The sequence below is a fragment of the Aspergillus uvarum genome (assembly GCF_003184745.1).
Source record: "Aspergillus uvarum CBS 121591 unplaced genomic scaffold BO82scaffold_67, whole genome shotgun sequence".
NCBI classification, from domain to species: Eukaryota; Fungi; Ascomycota; class Eurotiomycetes; order Eurotiales; family Aspergillaceae; genus Aspergillus; species Aspergillus uvarum.
Window position 1 is genome coordinate 100,118 of NW_020291364.1, and position 19,040 is coordinate 119,157.

The 19,040-nt window shown below is 52.1% G+C and overlaps 2 protein-coding genes across 2 annotated transcripts; one reads left to right on the forward strand and one right to left on the reverse strand.

Moving 5' to 3' along the window:
- Positions 1-7,367: 7,367 nt before the first annotated feature.
- BO82DRAFT_177927 (velvet factor family protein) lies at positions 7,368-8,529 on the forward strand. The gene is made up of 3 exons (XM_025630395.1): positions 7,368-7,453; positions 7,515-8,006; positions 8,068-8,529. The coding sequence occupies exons 2-3, from the start codon at positions 7,543-7,545 to the stop codon at positions 8,342-8,344; spliced, it is 741 nt and encodes a 246-aa protein (XP_025487719.1). The 5' UTR covers positions 7,368-7,453; positions 7,515-7,542; the 3' UTR covers positions 8,345-8,529.
- A 1,216-nt stretch (positions 8,530-9,745) lies between these two features.
- Positions 9,746-18,832, reverse strand: BO82DRAFT_293588 (E3 ubiquitin-protein ligase HEL2; the record flags this gene model as incomplete). Its single annotated transcript, XM_025631796.1, has 6 exons — positions 9,746-9,989; positions 10,056-11,074; positions 11,210-11,470; positions 16,411-18,013; positions 18,076-18,314; positions 18,380-18,832. The coding sequence occupies 6 exons, from the start codon at positions 18,830-18,832 to the stop codon at positions 9,746-9,748; spliced, it is 3,819 nt and encodes a 1,272-aa protein (XP_025487720.1).
- Positions 18,833-19,040: the final 208 nt, after the last annotated feature.

A 19,040-nucleotide genomic window follows, 5' to 3' on the forward strand; every position in this document is an offset into this window, starting at 1 on the left:
GTGGCTCTGGGTACTACGTAGTGGGCCTCCTTTCCCGACGGATCTCTCTTCCTGAATGGGAGAACAATCTCTCATACCTTAGCTTGATGATGCAACAACACAGACTCACAGAGTCTATCTAGGGACATTCACTGGGCTCGACCATTACTCAATCGATACTATGGATCAAGACACATTGACTGCGCTACTGCGATTAAACATTCTATTCTCGAGGACTAACTTTTGAATTTGACTAGAACGTGAGCACCAAACCTAGATCTAGTAAACTATACGAAGACCTGTACAACACCCACTCGTCGACTTCGTAGCTTGTATCCATTACTGTTTATGAAGGTACTAAGTACTTTACCAACGATCGCAGAGATGTCGACGAGACAGATTGCCCTCCAGGAGCCGGAACGATCGCGATCAGGTTATCGTATTTTTCCGGAAAAGGAGCATTTTTCGTCCTCAGGCATACATCGCAGGTTACTGTCATGTTGGAATCCAGTTGCCATTATTGTTACATATGTACTTGCTCCTTTATGGATCGACAGTCAGCGATTTCTGTCGCAGACTACTGCTCACGTAAGCTTTGGTGCACAAACATCAGTTGTCTTTTTCAAGGTAACTAGCTTCCCACCAACCCCCTGCGCTCGAAGCCAGTAGGAGGAGCATTGCATCTGCCATAACCGACCCTACCTCTATACTTCTGTTTTACTATCTAGTATCTTCCATTTGCACGTTTACTGCGACAATGTGCCGCAAAAGGTTACGCCGATAAGCCTGGGAGAACTATCGCCCAGAGTGAATACTGCCGGTCGAGTTCTATAACTATTTGTCTATCTAATCCCCAATCTATCCATGCCTTCACTGCCACGAAGAAGTCTCTACTCTCACACGATGTTTTTCCGGATCATTGCTATACTAGTCACTTGTCTCGGTTCCCTCGCTTCAACACTGGATACCGCCGAACTTGTCTTCCCGAAAAAGCTTCTAAAATTAGGCAAGAGAACTAGAGGGGAGGTCACCAAGAATAGCGATTACATGGTATATCCAGGTCATGCTCGCCTCGATGTCTCAGTGGACTACGCAAATCATTCGAACATTCGGATGGGATGATATCTTAATGCTATGCATCCGAGGAATAACAATCAAGATAGACAGACAACCAACAACGGAAGCTGCTCACGTAACGTTAGGCCGACCCCACATCTAAGTTATCGGCTGTAAATGATCGAGAAGGAACTCCTAAGCCACCAATCTATCACCTTGAAATAGGACCGAGCCTCTGAAATCAAAAATGTGGCTAGCCCCCATCCAGCGATCGAGATCCCATCTACATATGACGACTGCATACAGGACAGCAGAAAAACACCAAAAAAAAAGCAAAGGAAAAGAAAGGAATCTAGATTAAAGTCCCGAAGTCCCGACCGTCCCGATCCTGGTCAACCACATTTGCGGGCCGTGCTCGTGTACTCCATCTGATTGCATCCATCCAGTTAGCCAGGTTTGGAGAAACTAAGGAGAATTTAGGGCGGTTTACTGAGTAAGTTTAGGGGGTGCGGGCGGGCGGCGGCGGCGGCGGCGATGGGGGCACGTTTCGGCCGGAGCGGAGGAAAGAAAGAGGATCAGGATCAGGGAGAGCTGAGATAAATTGAATCATAACACTGAACCCGGCCGCGGTGGGTCCCAAGACTGCGAAGGAGGGAGATTGAGATTGAGAGAGGAACTGAGATAGTCACTAGCCATCCACATTTCTCCGCCCCAGAGAACATTTTACTCCAAGATCCTGGGCTTCTAGCGTCCCCTTCTTCTTGTCATGCTGACTTTACCGTTTATCCACCCATCTTTTTGGGTTGGGTTTCGCTTACAGCTAGCTACGTACAATTAATGGCATTGATGACATTGCGTTTGGATCCTGTTTTGTTTCTTTTACTGTATCAGGGAAAGCGTAGCGAAACTCATCAGGCAGCCTCGAGGCATCTGACCGTGAGATGGCATGAGTCGGGGGGTGGGGTAAAGAACCGAATGTATGGTGTGTGTCGTCTGGCGATGGATGGATGGATCAATGGAATGAGTTTGCAACTACGTACGTATTCGCCGTTGAGTCCGTAGTGTCAGCATCCTAAACTTAGGGTAAGCGTCTTATTCTTTTAGTCTCCGAATGGGCTTTACCTTCTTTCTTGTCCTTTCAGCAACGTTGGCAAAACGTCGGAGCCATTCCCGAGTAGGAAAATGCAGTGCTTGTGCGCTTGAACTTCGCGCGGCGTGGCATGGGTTTCTCCGCTCTCTTGGACACTTTTTGACGCTTTGGTCTACTCTATGAACGAACTAGCCAGTCGGATCATTTAGACTATCGAGTGATCGAGGCGGGGCCGAGATGAAGGACATATCATGGATAGCAACGTGGCGTGTGCGTCTTGAATGTCAGTGCAGTTGAGGGACATATCAGCGTTCTCTACGCTTGGTGTCTATGAATACCTGGACTTCCGCTCCGCGGAGGCACGGCTCGAGCCCCCATTGAACTTATCGTCATAGTATCTTGGCGCAAAGGTGAGGGCCGGGCATACCGTATTTGACTCCGCACATGACGATAGCGAAGCATGCGAGAGGAAGACAAACAGCTCATATGTTGTTGCTTTGAATGCAGTATGGGGCCATGATTTATTGGATCGTTGCCCATCCTCGATCGGGTGTTGGTTGCATCATGCATCCAGAGCTGGTTTGCCTCGTTGTTCTTATTCTGGGTGCAGTGCAATAACTTACCCTGGACCCTCGAGCAGGCTACCTCTCTCTGATAGTTGCAGGTGCATATGATGAATGTAGGGAACACAAGACTATAAGCCCTGTATACTGGTCGTGGTGAGGTCGACACCAAAGAGATACTTACTTACTAACAGACGGACTGTCTCAAAAGACTATTCACACCTTTCAAAACACTTATTCATTGTTCTTCGCTCCGCCGTGTGCTATTCCTAAGACAATCACGGCAAATTGGCAGTGAAACTGCCAAAATCGCATGCTATCCGGGACGAGAAAGCCTTCTTCCTGCTCGCATTGGACAGACCCTGATAAGTGCCCCCGAGCCCGAACTGGCGACCCAGCATACATCGAACTGATGCTCATGCGCGCCCTCGTTCTGACTACAGAAGATGGGATGCGAGCATTTTGTCGGTGGAGCTCCAATCCACCTCGTGATTGTTCTTTCAGTGACTCTCACTCCTGGGTAGAGGTAAAAGCCGTGGTGACCTTTTGAGATATATGTTTTGAGAGCGGAAGAACATGTGAAGAGAAACAGACATTCCCGGAGAATCATCAACAGCTAACTGCACTTTTAGCAGACCCAGCAAGACACCATAACCCCGTAACAACGAAGCGTGGACTGAGGGCAGCGGAGACTCTGCCACCGCATTCTTAGAGCCGTATAGATCTTCGATCTTCTGGATCTGATCAGCGGAGAATACGGCATTTTCCGAAGATCAAATGAGCTTGAACGTTTCGTGGAAGCGGAGTTTGCTCTGTTGCATCGAGTGGGGTGGAGTAGGCGATGAGATGTCTCATCCACACCCAAGAAACGGAAACCTTTGAGGTGCTAATGTTGCGCGACACTCCCAACTTGTCAAAGATCAAATGATGATAGCACATGCAGTTCCTCCGTGCTGTCATTAGAGATGTACCGAATCGAAGTCGATTTCGCTCTTTTCAGCCCGGGTGCACTTCCAGTGCCATGACATAAAGACTGTACCCGAGTAGGTTCATAGGGCTTACAGCAGCTCTGCATCTCAATAGCTACTGTCGCGGAAAAAGATATTGTGAGCTTTTGCTCTTTGATTTCCCATCTCTGTTCTAATTGTTCTTCCCAGTGCGGTCTTAAACATGCGACCTCGACATTTCCAGGGAAGAAGGTAGCATCAACGAAGGGCGATGAAGCGCGATTTTTGCGACCAGATAGGATTCACCTACGCAGAACGGATGGATTGCAAGAAGCACTGAGGGCAAGACACATGAGGCGGACAAGTCTAGAGCCTAGATAATACTTGAAGGGAATTAACGACTAAGAGAAGCGAACGATGCGTTGTGTAGCAATGAACACCTGCAGAGAGCGTATCTCCAATACTCTACCAACCTCCAGGCTAAGCAACGGAAAGTGGAAGCCCTGGGTGGGTTACCAGGCACTAGCAAAAGCAGGGCACCAATCAAGACGCGGTAGTGTTTAGCCCCGCGGATAAAGCAGCCGCTCGGGCCCGCTAGGCAAGCGCATCCCGGGTAATACCAGCATAGCCCTGAGGACGGGTTACATTGACATAGATATACTGTACTCTGTTGTGAATCTAAGATCTCCGGCCCGTATCTGGATCCTTGATAGGATCCTTTGCTTTAAAGAGCGGTTTCAAATCCTGATTTCATCTGTATATAAGACAATTAATGATCAGGATGAGCTTGTATTGGCTATTGATCATTCTGCAAACATGCTATGATCCTTTCGTAGATGGAGGAACATATTGAGGATTCTGTCTCAACTGTCGTTCTTCATTCCTTCTCCAGTTGACACCAACAATGGACTAGATCTCTGCGCATCACAGGCTCGTAAGGAACGTGAAAAATTGCTTAGCTGTTCTGTCCAAAAGAGTGTTCCGCTTCTTTCGATCCAGGTTTGTTGACTTCGAATGCTGTTATGGCTGGAAGGTGATGAGGCCTGATCCACTTGTGGAGGTGTTCATATCCTCAGTTCAAGTATTCAAGCCTGTGTCTGTTTCATGCCCCCTTTATTGATGCCTTTTCTCAGGTTTCGGTTGGAGGGGAGGTCTTCCTGAGAGGACGATGGTCAGAATATTGCCTCCATCTTGAATGAAAGCTATGTTTTATTGGCCTATCCATGAGTTACTATAATTCTCGACTTCTGTCCCAAAAAATCCCCGGATTGAAACATTGATGAAACCAATGTAAGATATTTCATAGACGGCATTGGCGAAGGAGTTGGAGACACGGCCACTCAAGGTATTGCCTCGATCGAGATAAGACGATATAGCATCATGCACGCAAGCGTCCCGAATTGGCAAAGGCACTAATATGAAATCGCCCCATTGGCTCATGCCGGCAGCAGACCCAAGCCCAGTCGCTGATTTCGACACCGTGAACGGCCTTATCACCGAGATGAATTGACTGCAGCCATCTCGAACGGGTGGATGAGAGATCAGTTCTGCGTCGGGCGTCAGCTTCTGTCGACCCAACGCGGAGGAACGAAAACGCCTGCAGGAGGGCATACGGGAATGAGATTGGCTGCTAGAGTGGATGGACGGCCCACTTTATGCCTGATCTGGTATAGTCGGGCCCGGGGAATCGCCGCAGCCGGTTAATCAAGAATTTCATTTGTCGAGTGCCTTCCCCCTCTTCCGGTGTTACATTCTGACAACCACCGACTTACTGGCAGTGTGCAGCAGTGACAGTACTGTACACGGACAGACCAGAGTGACAGCGCCCCGGGCGCACACGGCAACATGCTGCAGCATGTCAAAAATAAAAGACTACGGGGATAGGGAATACTCAAAGAAATAAAATAAATAGTAGATCAACAGTGAAAGGATGCAAACTGAGGACGTACTGTACTCACTATGCATGAAACTAGGGTTCTAGGCGATGACCGATTGCTCAGCTCAGCTCCGTGAACAGCACCCCCCCCTTCCCCCAGTAGGATTCACACGGCAAGCAAAGCCCCGGACTGGGCAAGAGGCCGAACCCGACTGTCTGGGTCCAGGTTCCTGCGCCGGCTTGAGTGCTGATCGCCTCCTGATCCGTGACGCGACTAAGGCCTATCGGTTTTGGCGCTAGTAACATGTCGGGTCTGGGCATGCAGCGAGCGGTTTCAGCCGGGTACAGAATAGTGAGGTCGCGGGAGGGAATTGGTGACGGAGTGTAACTTTGCTGGCCCAGCAAACCCTCTAAACCTCACGCTGCACCGGTATTCTTCTGGTATTCCTCTGGTATTCCTCTGGTATACCTCTGGTATCTCTCGGGTACCCTCCACGCCCAGTTCATCCCCAAAATACCCAGCTAAAATGTTAGCGGGCAGTCCGTGGGTGTTCTAGCAATATTACAGCTCCGTAATCCGGGATGCCCCTAACCAACAGAAGCTGAAGCCTGACGCCCACAGACCCGTGGGATCCTCAGGAGCCCCGACGTATGGATCACAAGCAAATACCTTATTCTTTCCATCAGACAAGTATCAAATTCTTTGAATAAGCAACGTGCTAGACTACCTAGTATCACATCCCAATCAGCTGTGTTTCTGAACAGAAAATAGAAAGGGAATGACGGGCATGAAGCAAAGAGAGCCAAAGAGATGAGCTCATACTCCGTACAGATCTGGAACTCCAAAAAAGCTGCCCGTGACTCCGCCCACACTGCCCACTGACTGACTGCTCTCTCTTCTCTTCTCTTCCTGACTTTCTCTTCCCTCTCCCCGCTACTCCAAAGTTAGCTACCTTTAGCCTTCTTTTCTTCCCTTTCCTTACTCCCTCTCCAATCTACTTCCTTCTTTGCTTTTTCTATTTATCTCTTTTTTACATTTCCCCCCTCACTGTCAGCCAAGTTCCTCACCACGCGCACCGCGCTCGTATGCAACCCCGCCTTTTTCAGCTTCACCTTCCTCCGCTTGGCTGAACCCGCGCTATTGCAGACAAGCCACGAGCTCACCTTCCCCCCCCCCCTCCTGTCTCACTTCATGGATCGTATTCCTCCGCCGCCTCTCGCCATGGATCGAATTCCGCCCTCTTCTTCCTACCCCACGCCTGGGTCCGCCGGCCCAGTGCCCCCCGCCATGACCTCCGCAGCCCATCTCGCTCCGCTCTCTACCGTGCACGAGGGTCGCATTTGGTCTCTACAAGTGGTACAGCAGCCGATTCGCGCTCGCATGTGCGGCTTTGGTGACAAGGTCAGTCTTGTCGATACCCGCAAGCTCTCTCGGGCTAGCGCATGGATCTGAGTTTTCCGTTTGTCGCATTGTGCTCGAATTCCTCTTTAGACGTGGGAAAGACCGGAGATATTGGATCCATGCGACTCGGATATTGGTCCAGATGCAGTTCCGTTAGGCAATCGCTTGGCAGAGGCATGGTGTCCGATTGGGTTGTCGCCAAACCTGCATGGCTCGGATGGTTCGTGAAGCTCGGGGACGTTGAGTCGCGAACGCATTGAATCTCAGCTCTTGTCCGCAATTGGCTGCTTTGGATTGCTAGCGCTCTTTTGTTGAGATTCGAAGTCGCATGGATCTGCATCTTGGGTTTGACCTGTTCTTGGATGAAGAGAATTTCGCACGTGACAGAAGTTCTTAACCCAGAGCGAGCCCGGCGCTGTGTTCTTGTCAAATCGTCGTTACCACTGCTGACTATAATCAGGATCGACGGCCCATTACGCCTCCTCCATGTATCCGTCTAATTGTCCGGGATGCTCAAACAGAAAAGGAAATTGATATCAAGTAAGTCGACGCCCCCGGTCGCCGATGGTGATGCGACAGCACACTGATCAAATGGAACCAGTGAGATCGATACATCCTTTTATGTACTCATGGTCGATCTGTGGAATGCCGAGGGGACGAGCGAAGTCAACTTGGTGAAGCACTCGGCTACATCTCCGTCGATATCTACCGCCATGTCCTCCTCATACCCACCCCCGTTGCAGAACGTCTCACCCTCGTACCCTCCGTACGCGCAAAATGCCTATGGTCAGCCTGTCGGTTACCCGCACATGAATAACTACTACGCCGGAAACCCGCAACTTCAATACCAAAACCCCTATGGAGCGAATCCGCAAGCCCAACCTTACTACCCCTACTACGCCGGGGGTCACATGCCACCCGCCAACATCTCCCCAGCGCAGCCTGTTACCGCCGCTCCAGGTGCTGGGATGTTCACGCGAAATCTCATCGGCAGTTTGAGCGCCAGCGCATTCCGGCTGACGGATCCGGAGAACAAGATTGGTGTCTGGTTCATTCTGCAGGATCTGAGTGTACGGACAGAGGGTTCCTTCCGGTACGTGCTTTCAACAGTAATCCCCTGCCATGCTACTGCTTAGCTGACTGCTCGCCCGCAGCCTGAAAATGAGCTTTATCAACGTGGGCACTCAATCCGGAGAATCTCCCAACGGCGTGTCGGTGATCAACCACGGGTCGGCACCCGTACTGGCATCGGTATTCTCCGAACCCTTCCATGTATACTCCGCCAAGAAATTCCCTGGCGTCATCGAAAGCACGTCCCTCAGCAAATGCTTCGCGCTCCAAGGCATCAAAATCCCGATCCGAAAGGACGGCGTGAAGGGATCGCGCGGGCGGCACAGTGACAACGATGACGGTGGAGACGACTACGACTAGAAAGCCGATGATGCGCTGTCTGGTCTGTGAGATTGGCCTTTCCTTGATTTGCTTCAGTTTGCTGTTTGCCTAATACCTCCTCTGGCGCAACGTTTTATGGCTTCTGGTAATATGACCTGGGTTCCTGGGAATGCGGTGTTTCTCTAAAGGGACTGGTTCGGGGGTTTGGGGAAGGGGTTTGTTTTCGTCATACGGATTGGGTGTATTGGTATCGGGACCGGTGTCGCGGGCTTTTTTTTTTTTTTTTTTGTTCTTTTTTTTTCTGTTCAATTAGTCTTCTGAGTTTCTTCTTTGCTCTATATCTCTTCCAGTCCTCACTCGCTTTCCTCGACTTTTTTTCTTTGCCTTATTAATTTTACCCCAAATGCTTCCGAGTCTGTGTTGCTGCCCCTCTGTGCGAATAGTACTCTGCTTTTTTTTACCTGCGTGTTCCCCCCCACCCGTGGATAACGGGGGTAGAAGACAGTCCGTCGAATGTCTAAACTGGATCAATCCTTCATCGTCAGCAACCTCGTCTTCTAGTATGTTTATGTCTATGCCAAAGGCAAAGGGCGGGGTCATATGGGTCAATAATCTGACACTTGTGGGTGAGCATCGTGGTGCACATCCACCACTGCATCTCATTCTCATAACTTATATGTACTGTACTTCTCTCTTCGCCTCTTCACTTCTTCAGAGGCTCATAATGAAACGCACCGCAAGCAACAACCTGTTTGGCTGGTCTCTTGAAGATTCGAGTTTTAGACTTTACTTCACCGGCTGGTGGAAAATTGCAAATCGCATTCCCTACTACGCTAGGCTTTTGACTGTATCGCTGCTCTAATCGATTCCTTGGGTGTACAGGACCCCGTTTTTTGTCCTTTGCCAGATTAGAACACCGGGATACTCGGAATTGGATAGCATAGGCAAGAACAGCGATTAGCCGGACGTCCCCAGATAGGTAGGGTTATTTATTGTACTGTGCTGTGCATCTCAGGTGGTTTAAGGTTGACACAATGAACCCGCACCATTCGTGCAACAAGAGCGAGCACGTGGGGTAGAACCATGTCTCAGAGCAGCAGATTCACTATTGCAATTGCCTTGACTACTGGCTACTGACCACCAATTCGAACGCTCCTCCGGTTTTCAGCCTGTTTGCTAGGGAGTTCTTCACTGCGGTCTTAAGTTAGTGGAATAGGTGCTCACTAGAGCATTCATGGTCGAATACAGGGTCAAGTGTGGAGAGAGGGTACGCAGGGTCAGCTTATCCATTGCCCCAATTGTTCATCTTACGAACCAAACGATAGCGGCAAACACGTAGCACATACTGTCCAGGGTAAAAACAGGGTATCTGGTTCTATATACGTTGTTCATCACGATTAACAGACAGTAAAACAAGGAGCTTTTTTTTTCCCCGCGACATTAGTTGCGCCATATCCGTACGGCCTTGTCCTTGCCACCACTGCCCACCTTCTGTCCGTCGGGACTCCAGTCCACCGCGAACACTTCATCCTTGTGTCCCGGCAGATCCTCGGAGAGCTTACCCGTGCGGACGTTCCACACCTTCAGGGTGGTGTCTTTCGACGAGGAGACGAGCATGCGCGAGTCGGCGGAGAAACAGCATTGGTAGACGGCTCCAACGTGGCCGCGGAGGGTCGTGATGAACCTGTGGAGGAGCATTGGTTAGTCTCAAAGTTCCGGATGAGACGCGGAAACTAAAGGGTGCACTCACTTTCCGTCCCGGGCATTCCAGAGCTTGACGTGGTTGTCGAAGCCCGCCGAGGCGATGTACGCCATATCCGGCGAGAATGTGACATGGTTGACCTCCTTCTGGTGACCGAGCAGACGCGCGACGGGCTTGCTGGAGTTCTCCGGCTCCCAGAGATACATGGTGAAGTCGTCGCTGGCCGAGACGAGCTTCTCGACGATCTTGTTGTTGATGGTGGCGGCGTGCTCGTAGCGCTGCTTCGCGGCGGCGACCTTCTCGGTGTCGGCCTGCGGGACCTGGCCCGTGTGGTCGTGGTAGGCGGTCCGGAGGACGAAGTCTGTGGACAGCGCCAGGTGGTTCACGCGGTGGGCGTGGGCAGACAGGGTCTGGATCAGGGTGCCGTTCTCCGCGTTCCACACCTTGACCGTCTTGTCGTGGGAGGCCGTGTAGATCTTGCCCGTGCCGCCCCACTTGACGCAGGTGACCGAGCCCTTGTGGCCGGTGAGGACCATGTCGATGCGCTTGCTGACAACGTCCCAGACGCGGACCGTCGAGTCCTTGGAGGCAGACGCCAGGCGCGGCCGCCCCGGCTGCTGTAGGTGGTAGGGCTCCCACGCCAGGCTGGTGATCCACTTCGCATGGCCCTTCAACGGGGCCCCGAGCGCTGTGCCCTTCTTCGCGTCCCACACCCGCACTGTGTTGTCCATGCTTCCGGTCGCGATCATCGCGCCGTTGGGGGAGTAGCTGACCGCCAGCACCCAGCTAGTGTGACCCTTCAAGGTATGCAGGGGGGTTCCGGTGTCGCAGTCCCAGATGCGGGCCGTCGAGTCACCGCTGCCGGTGACCATGGTGGACGAGTTCACGGGGGAGAAGGATGTGGCCAGGATCGCTTCACCGTGTCCGGCAATGGAAGCAGAGCATCGCGAGACCGCCTTGACTCGGAACACCGCCTGCGGCGTGTAGTAGAGGTGAACAGTGTCTTCGGTGGTCTTGAGGCCGGGCTTGAGCAGGGAGTGGTACAGATGTGCTAGGATGTCGATCGTCTGATTGTCCTTATCGTCCGACTGGTAGGTAAACCGGTATGGCACCCGCTCATCATCTTCCTGTGTGTTTTGCGGAGGAGCGGAGTTAGTATCTCCGGTATGAGGTCACCGTCATTGCATGTGTCGCGTACCTACATTGCCTTGTAAGGTGTTGAGAAGCGTCTCCAAGTTCTTTACGTTGGCATCGGCCACTGGGACGGACACTGCTGGCCCGGTTGGCGCTCCTGTCGCTTGGTCGAAAAACTGAACTCGGACACTGCCCAGGTTCTCCGGGATGCTCTCGATCTCTTGCTGAAGACGGGCCTTCTCGGCAATCTCCGTCTTCTGACGCTTGGTAGGAGGAGGCAGAAGAGTCGCCATTGTGAGAGTGATTGGGGGGGTTTGTTGTGTGAAGGTCTTCTAGCCTTCAGAAAAAAAAATCGATAAAGAATCCCGTCCGGACTTATCGCTGCGGTGGGGGAAGATCGGCACTAACCCGCTTTCGGACATCAGAGCATCACCATATACATTTCTCAGTATGGCCTTGTGAGGAGTATGGCATTGAGGCGCAATATAGAGGTAAGAAATGACTGCTAGTCTATAATATAATATAGCTGCTTCTGCTTGATTTGTGTCCCAGTTTCGCGAAGCAAAAGCAGAACTGCCTGTTTCTAGCCTCAAGGCAAGGCTTTGTCGCTCGATGTAGTGTGTAAGAAAAGCGATATATCTGACTTTTGGAGAATAACAATCAAGCCGCTAGATAAATCTTCCACAGTTGATCATTGCTTCTGAACCTAGGTAATCTATTTAGGAAAATATGAAAATGGGAAGTGGGTAGTACATATACATTGTCGATATGCTATCAATAAAGGAGAGCCTGTCGTGACAACAGCAAAGATTGACACGAGTCGAAATCAGATAGTCCTAGTGGCACATTGCGCTTGACATGCACCGAAGCTTTGGGATAGAGAAAAGATCAAATTTCATACTTCATTGCCTTCCATCATGGGAAAGGAGGATTTTTTGCTCCCTGTCAAAGACTGCCAGTATATCATAGGTACGCTCTTGATACCGTGGTAAATAGTGTACCCTGTAAGTTACCATTGTTTGGTTGGTGGGTTTGGAAACACGGACAATTATTAATCTTTCTGCCAAAGGGTATCCCAGGGTCCCTTCCAGTTGATTGCATTTAAATGCCTTCCTTCATCCAAGTAGCTCATCTCTAGAATCTCACTATGAATGTCGAGAAGTATGATAGCGGCCATACTTCGTATAGTCTGACCGTGAGACCTCCGGGAAATGCTAGCTTAGCGGTGGAAATTGGGATTCTGGACGTTGCCTGCACAGACCCTTGCAATTACAATTCCCAAATGATATACGCCCATCGAATACATGAGGCGGATTTGTAGGCCAACCAACAAATGGACTAAAGCATTCCAATTCCAAATCCCTCGACTGCCTGGCCCTATCGGTAAATCGAGTCTGCGGACAACATCACTAACAAGGGGTCTGATAAGAGGGGGTACGCCGAATCACGTGTAGGTAGCCCTTATAGAAGCGGGCGGCATCTGAATCGGGCAATCGGGCGAGTTTACTACCTCTGCATTGCATACACTTCTACTTCAAGACTTCCGCGCAAAGACTGCATACTCTCCAGGCAACCACTATGGCCTCCATCTACTCCAGGGCTTCCTCAGTGGGAGCTTCGGGTTCCTTCGTCGCCCTCACTCGAGCAAGTAGTTCACGGCCTCGAACAGCAACACGACCGACAACATCGGCGACGAGCGTCGCATCTCAAGATATTGTCTGTGCTGTCAGCGAGTCTCGCGGTGTCTCTGCAACGGTTGGCTTGGCCTTCGTCAATCTGTCTACTGCAGAGGCGGTGCTATGTCAGATTTGCGACAACCAGACCTATGTCAAGACCGTCACGAAGATCGGCGTGTATGAGCCAACGGAGATTCTCCTAATGAACAGCGCCCAGGAATCCAAGCTCGCCTACATACTGAAGGAGAACATCCCAGACACAACGTTCACCCCAGTGGATCGGAAGTTCTGGTCTGAAACAACAGGACACGAATACGTGGAGAGACTGGCTTTTGCAGAGGATGTCGAACCGATCAAGATGGTCCTCGAGGGGAACTATTTTGCTTCTTGCTGTTTTGCTGCCGTATGCGCTTGCTTACAGAAGTGTCGAGAATGAGCGAGACAGCCATTAACCTTTGACAGATTCTGAAATACGTCGAAGTAGAACTCAACAAGGCTTTCACCTGCCATTCTCTGCGAATAAAACACGAGCCATCTCAGGGATCAATGTCGATTGACTTGTCTACTATTGTCTCCCTGGAGCTCACTCAGAACTTACAAGTAGCAAGGTCAAAGGATAGTCTTTTTGGACTACTCAACGAGACACTGACTCCCATGGGCATGCGGCTGCTCAGAGCTAACATTCTGCAGCCTTCTACCGATAAATCGCAGCTACTGGCCCGCTACGACGCGATCGAGGACCTGACCACGAAAGAGGATATGTTTGTTTCAATTAGACAGGGTTAGTCATTGGCTGCTCAAATTCTCTTCTGTGCTGACATAGCCGTGGAAAAAGCCCTCAAGGGGTACCTTGACGTCGACAAGGCTCTGACTTCAGTGAGTGGGTTCGAACCGATCTTGCATGCAAGAAATAACCCCCTAGCTTATCCTTGTCCCCACCAAACGAGCAATTGGATACGTCGAGCAATCCGTAAACAATGTCATCATGGTGAAGACATATGTCTCGTCCATCAAGTCGATATACAAAGCACTTGCCCCGGCTCAGAGCAATCTGCTCCTGAACATCAGAGAGGTAGAGCCTAGTCGGCTCCATGAAAGATCAGGCTAATCATAGTCTCTAGTTATGCGCCCTGGAGGGTCATCAAGCACTGGAGCAGCTGATCGACGAAACTTTAAATGAAGAAGTCACCTATCAGACAAAGCCACTCGATCTCAGGAACCAGAGGATATACTGCGTCAGGGTAACGGTCCTTTCCCGTGCTCTACTGTCTGAGCTGACCACTTCGATCTCTAATCCGGGTCCCAGGCAGGGGTAAATAGCTTGCTTGATGTCGCAAGACAGGCTTATAAAGAGGCCAATACAGATGCTACAGAGCTGGTCACAGCGTTAGCGGGCAAGTGCCATCCCCTAGATTATTTTGCATCTGGTAATCTCTCTAACGCCTGTAGAATGCCATGACCTTGCGCTCGATCTGAGGTATGACAGAGCCCGCCAATACTACATCAGCATCCCTACAATAGAGACCCATACACTACCCGAGGTCTTCATCAATGTTTACCGCAAGAAGAACCGCATTGAATGCCAGACGCTCGATCTCGTCAAACTGAACCACAAGATCCGAGACGCGCACAACGAAGTGATCAACATGAGCGACGAGACAGTACAAGATCTGATCACGAGCATCTGCTCCGAGATATCGAGTTTGTTCAAGATCAGCGAAGCCATTGCCATCCTTGACATGCTAGTCTCCTTCGCACAGTTAGCCACAAGCCACGAGTACATTCGCCCGGAGATCACCAACGTGCTCGCCATCAAAGCCGGCCGCCACCCCATCCGCGAGAAGATCCACGCGAAGAAATTCATCCCGAACGACGTCTACGCCACGCCGCAGACGCGGTTCAACGTCATCACGGGCTGCAACATGAGCGGCAAATCGACCTACATCCGCTCGATCGCCCTGATGACTGTGATGGCGCAGATCGGCTGCTTCGTGCCCGCGGAGTATGCCTCGCTCCCGGTCATCCACCAGCTGTTCGCGCGGGTGTCCACGGCGGACGACGTCGAGGCCAACGTCTCCACCTTTGCCGCCGAGATGCGCGAGATGGCGTGCATCCTGCGGAACGTCCAGCCCGAGCAGCCGAGCATGGTGATCGTCGACGAGCTCGGCCGCGGCACCAGCACCGCCGACGGCCTGGCCATCGCCATCGCCATCGCCGAGGTGCTGGTCGAGAGCCACGCCCTGGTCTGGTTCGTGACGCACTTCCGCGATCTGGCGGTGATCATGGGCCAGCGCAACGGCGTTGCCAGCCTCCACCTGGCCGCCGAGATCAGCCCCGACGCGTCCAAGATGACCATGCTCTACAAAGTCGCCGAAGGGCCCGATACCACCCGCTTCTACGGCCTGGCCCTGGCCAAACTGGTCGACTTCCCGCCGGGAGTCCTCGAAACGGCGCAGGAGGTCGCTGAGAACTTGGACCGGATGGCCAGGCGTCGGTACGCGAAGACCAGTGCATTGGCCGTCACGCGCAAACGCAATCTGATCCTTTCGCTCAGGGAGCAGTTGCTGTTGGCGCGTGATGGGACACTAGGTAATAAGGCTCTTTGGCGGTGGCTGAAGGGTCTCCAGGATGAGTTTCTCCTGCGCATGGCAGCGATTGACGGGGAGGCGGCGGAGGAGAGTGGTGGTGATGATGATGGCGCGGAAGACGACCTTGAAGACGACGCTCAAGACGACACTGAAGATGATTATACTAATGATACTGAAGACGACGATATTGATGATGCTGAAGATGGCGACAGCGATGATGATAAAGGTGAGAGTCCCGAATCTCCGATGGATTCAGAAGCGCCCGAGGACAGCCTGAGCTGGTCGGAATGATGCGTTCCCTTTGGCCCTCCCGGCATACTTATAGCACAAGTGATGTGATTCTTAACATGTAGATATTAGCATTGTAGACCTACCGTACTTGCTGTCCAGTCTAATATAGGATAAAGTATGTCCAGGGGAGGCAAATAGTAACATATATGTATAGTACCCGGTAGCATCTCCTAGTAGTCTCCAGGCATCGAGCCACTGCCCTCTCAGGGCTGATTCGAGAAATGTCTACTTCTCGTCCGGCGCCTGGTAGTATCACATCGAGCTTTCTAGTCGTTCAACAAGGCCTAACTCATCATCCCCAACTTGCAACAACAAGGCCACTCCAGACAGGCATTCGCAAAGAGAAGGACAGTCAGTCTCTTTGTTTGGCCTTCAATCTTGATCGTCCTACTATATTTCAAGCAGAAAAGTATGGCTAACCGTATCAGGAAAACAATATACAATATGAAACTTCTACTTTTATTGTATTCTTAAGCAATTCCCCGAGCCAACTCTGAGTGAAACAAACACGCTTAAAAACAGGCTCAAACATGCAAAAGACTTCTTCAGAAGAGGTGGAGGGGGTTACAGAGCTCGTGGGTGTAAATCGTCTATGTAAATAGATACTGCTTGTGGTATCAGATTTCGGGGAAAGACGGAAATTCCCTCCCTCAGTTAACCGAAATGGAACAAGGTCTGTTTGCCCTTTTTGCCTTTGCCCTTTTTCCCTCCGACGGCAGGGAAGTCCTCGTCCTCCGCAGTGGAGTTGGCGCCGGAGTCGTTCCGTGACGAGGAGCTCCAGGCGTTCACCTGCGGTGCGCGGTTATCCCAGCGGACGGTGCCGCGGGTGAGACCTGCCATGAGGACGTTGGGTTTGGCCGCTGCGGGGAGAGCAGGGAAGGCGTCGACACTGTTTGTCTGGGCCGGCCGGGAGGTGGCGGGAGCGGCGGAGCGAGTGGAGTAGGTGCGGGGGGTGATGGAGGGTGAGGGGGCGGCGGAACCTGAAGTGGGTGCTGCTGCTGAGCTTGCCCACGGGGTGGATGAAGCTGGCGTGGATCGTGGGGCAGAGCGAGCAGTCGCAGAGGAAAGGGGAGGGAAAGCACTGGTCGAAGAGGATGCGGAGGGCATGGCACCACTCCTGCCGACGGCGGATCGGGAGGACTGAGCAGTGGAGGATTTGAGACGCAGGACACGCTTGCCTCCCACGCCGCTGCCGTTGACGGTTCCTGGCGACATGCCGGGGATAGTGCCGCCAGGGCCGGGAAGGGCAGGGTAGTCTTCGTTGATCGCACGCCAGTCATTCCAGGACTTCAGCAATGCATTGCGCTGGTTGTCATCCTCGTAGATCTCTGCGAGCTCTTTGATCAGTTTACCGAGCTCGGTGCTGGCGGTGTCAAAGAGGGAGAAAAAGGCGTCGATTAGCTCGGTGGCCGAGATGGAGGAAGTGCGATAGCTGGAAACTCTGCTGCGGAATTCGTTGAGTTTGTTCTTATCATTACCGAGCAGATTCGAGGCGCGTTCTACGACGGCAGCATGGCGCAGGCGGCGTGCTTGTTCCTGAGGGGAGACGGGGCCCGCATCTGCGTTCAGACTGAGATCGCTCATTTCAGCCACCGGAGTGGAAGCGGCTGGAGGCGTCTGCACAGGCGTGGCAGCCGCGGATCGAGCGGGGGCGCGCACGGGTTGAGTGTCGCTGCGGGTGAGCTGGCCGCCAAAACTCCGGGTGGAAACAGATTGTGCACTTTGAATGGCCATCTGTCGTTGATAGGCAATCTCGTCTCGTCTTAGGGGCTGTGCGCTCGAGACAGGCAGAGGCTCTGAGTTGGGATCGCGTCCGCGACCTGCACCACGGCGTTGTCGTTGAGGCTGGTAGGGAGCTCTGTAGTCAAATGTGGAGAGGTCGACCGTACGGGCGTCACGTCTTGCATCCTTCGAGAGCCCGTTGGGATGGTTTTCCAGCTGGTGTGCTTTAAGATCCATCTGAGATTCGAAGACGACGAACTTCTTCTCCAAGCACTCCTGATCCAAGCAGAGAAAATGATCTTTTTGGAAGTGGTCCTCTAGCGCGTTGTAGTCAATGTAGTACTGTTGTTGACGGTTGCTTGACTGTCGATCGCAGATGTGGCACCGCTCATGACGGTCACGACAGTGAGCGTAGAGTTCGTCATCGCCGTAGAAACGCTGTCGACAGAAACCACACTCTGGGTGTCCTTTGAATCCACTTTGGTCAATCGCACCAGGAACATCGTCTCCATGTCTCTCGTGTCGGCGCAATTCCTGGTTAGTGAAGAGCTCATGCTCGTGAGTAAAAACCTTCTTGTTTCGTGTGCAAAGATCACTAGAGGTAGAAATATTTGTAAGTCAATGCACAAATGTTCACTCGAGAGCTAAGGTACTCACCACATCACTCTGCCATGCTTGGTCTTAACATGGCGATGCAGGTCAGGCCATCCCAAACAGGCGACATCACAGCTCCTTTCAGGACAATTGTACCGCAGTAATAAAACAGTGTCCTCGAAGATCTCGCCACTCTCATACTTGATTCCAAGGTTGTCATCCTTCTGGGAGAAATCTGCTTCTGTGAGGTCCTCGAAGCGCTTGGCATGGTCATCTGTGAAGATCACAAAGCTGGATTCCGTCTGCCGCAGCACAATCGTTAGCGCATGGCCAAATAACGGCATGGGGGCAAAGCAGAAGCACATACCCGACAGTGTGCACAAGCTTTGTTCTTATACAATGCTCTCAACCGCAACGCGCAGATATGACAGGTCCGGTGGTTGCAAGGTGAGACGGAAGTATGCTCAACCTTCGACGCACAGATGAAGCAAAGCTCCCCATCATCCGCGTCGTCGGAGTCCTCTGCGACCGCCTGCTTTCCTTTATTACTCTCAGGTGTGGTTGTGGTTGTGGATTTGGCATCAATCGTGTTCGCGGCGGACTTCTGTTTGTCGCGACCTCCCCCGCCGCCGCCGCCGCGGCGGGGTCCATGACCTCTGGATCTTGATCCTCTTCCTGGACCGTCGTTGGTTTGTTGCGAAACTTCCGCCTGTCCAGGTTGGCGAGCAGCTCCGAATCCACCCCCTCGTCCGCGCCGACGGCCGCCTCGGTTTGAGCCTTGCGGTCCGGAGGGGGCCTGGGCAGGTTGAGTCTCAGACATCAGGAGGTGTTGGAGAACTAGTGGATGAAATTGGCGAAGCCAGTTGAAGAGATCGAAGATTAACAGGAACTCTGAGTGACGAGAAGAGCTCTGGCTCCCTGGAGCCTTTGCGACCAAGCGTTTATTGCGACGGAGGGGTTGCTGCTAATGACCAGCTTTCCAGTGCAAGCGGCGGCGGGCAAAAAGTTCGGGTTTGCGGCATGCTTAG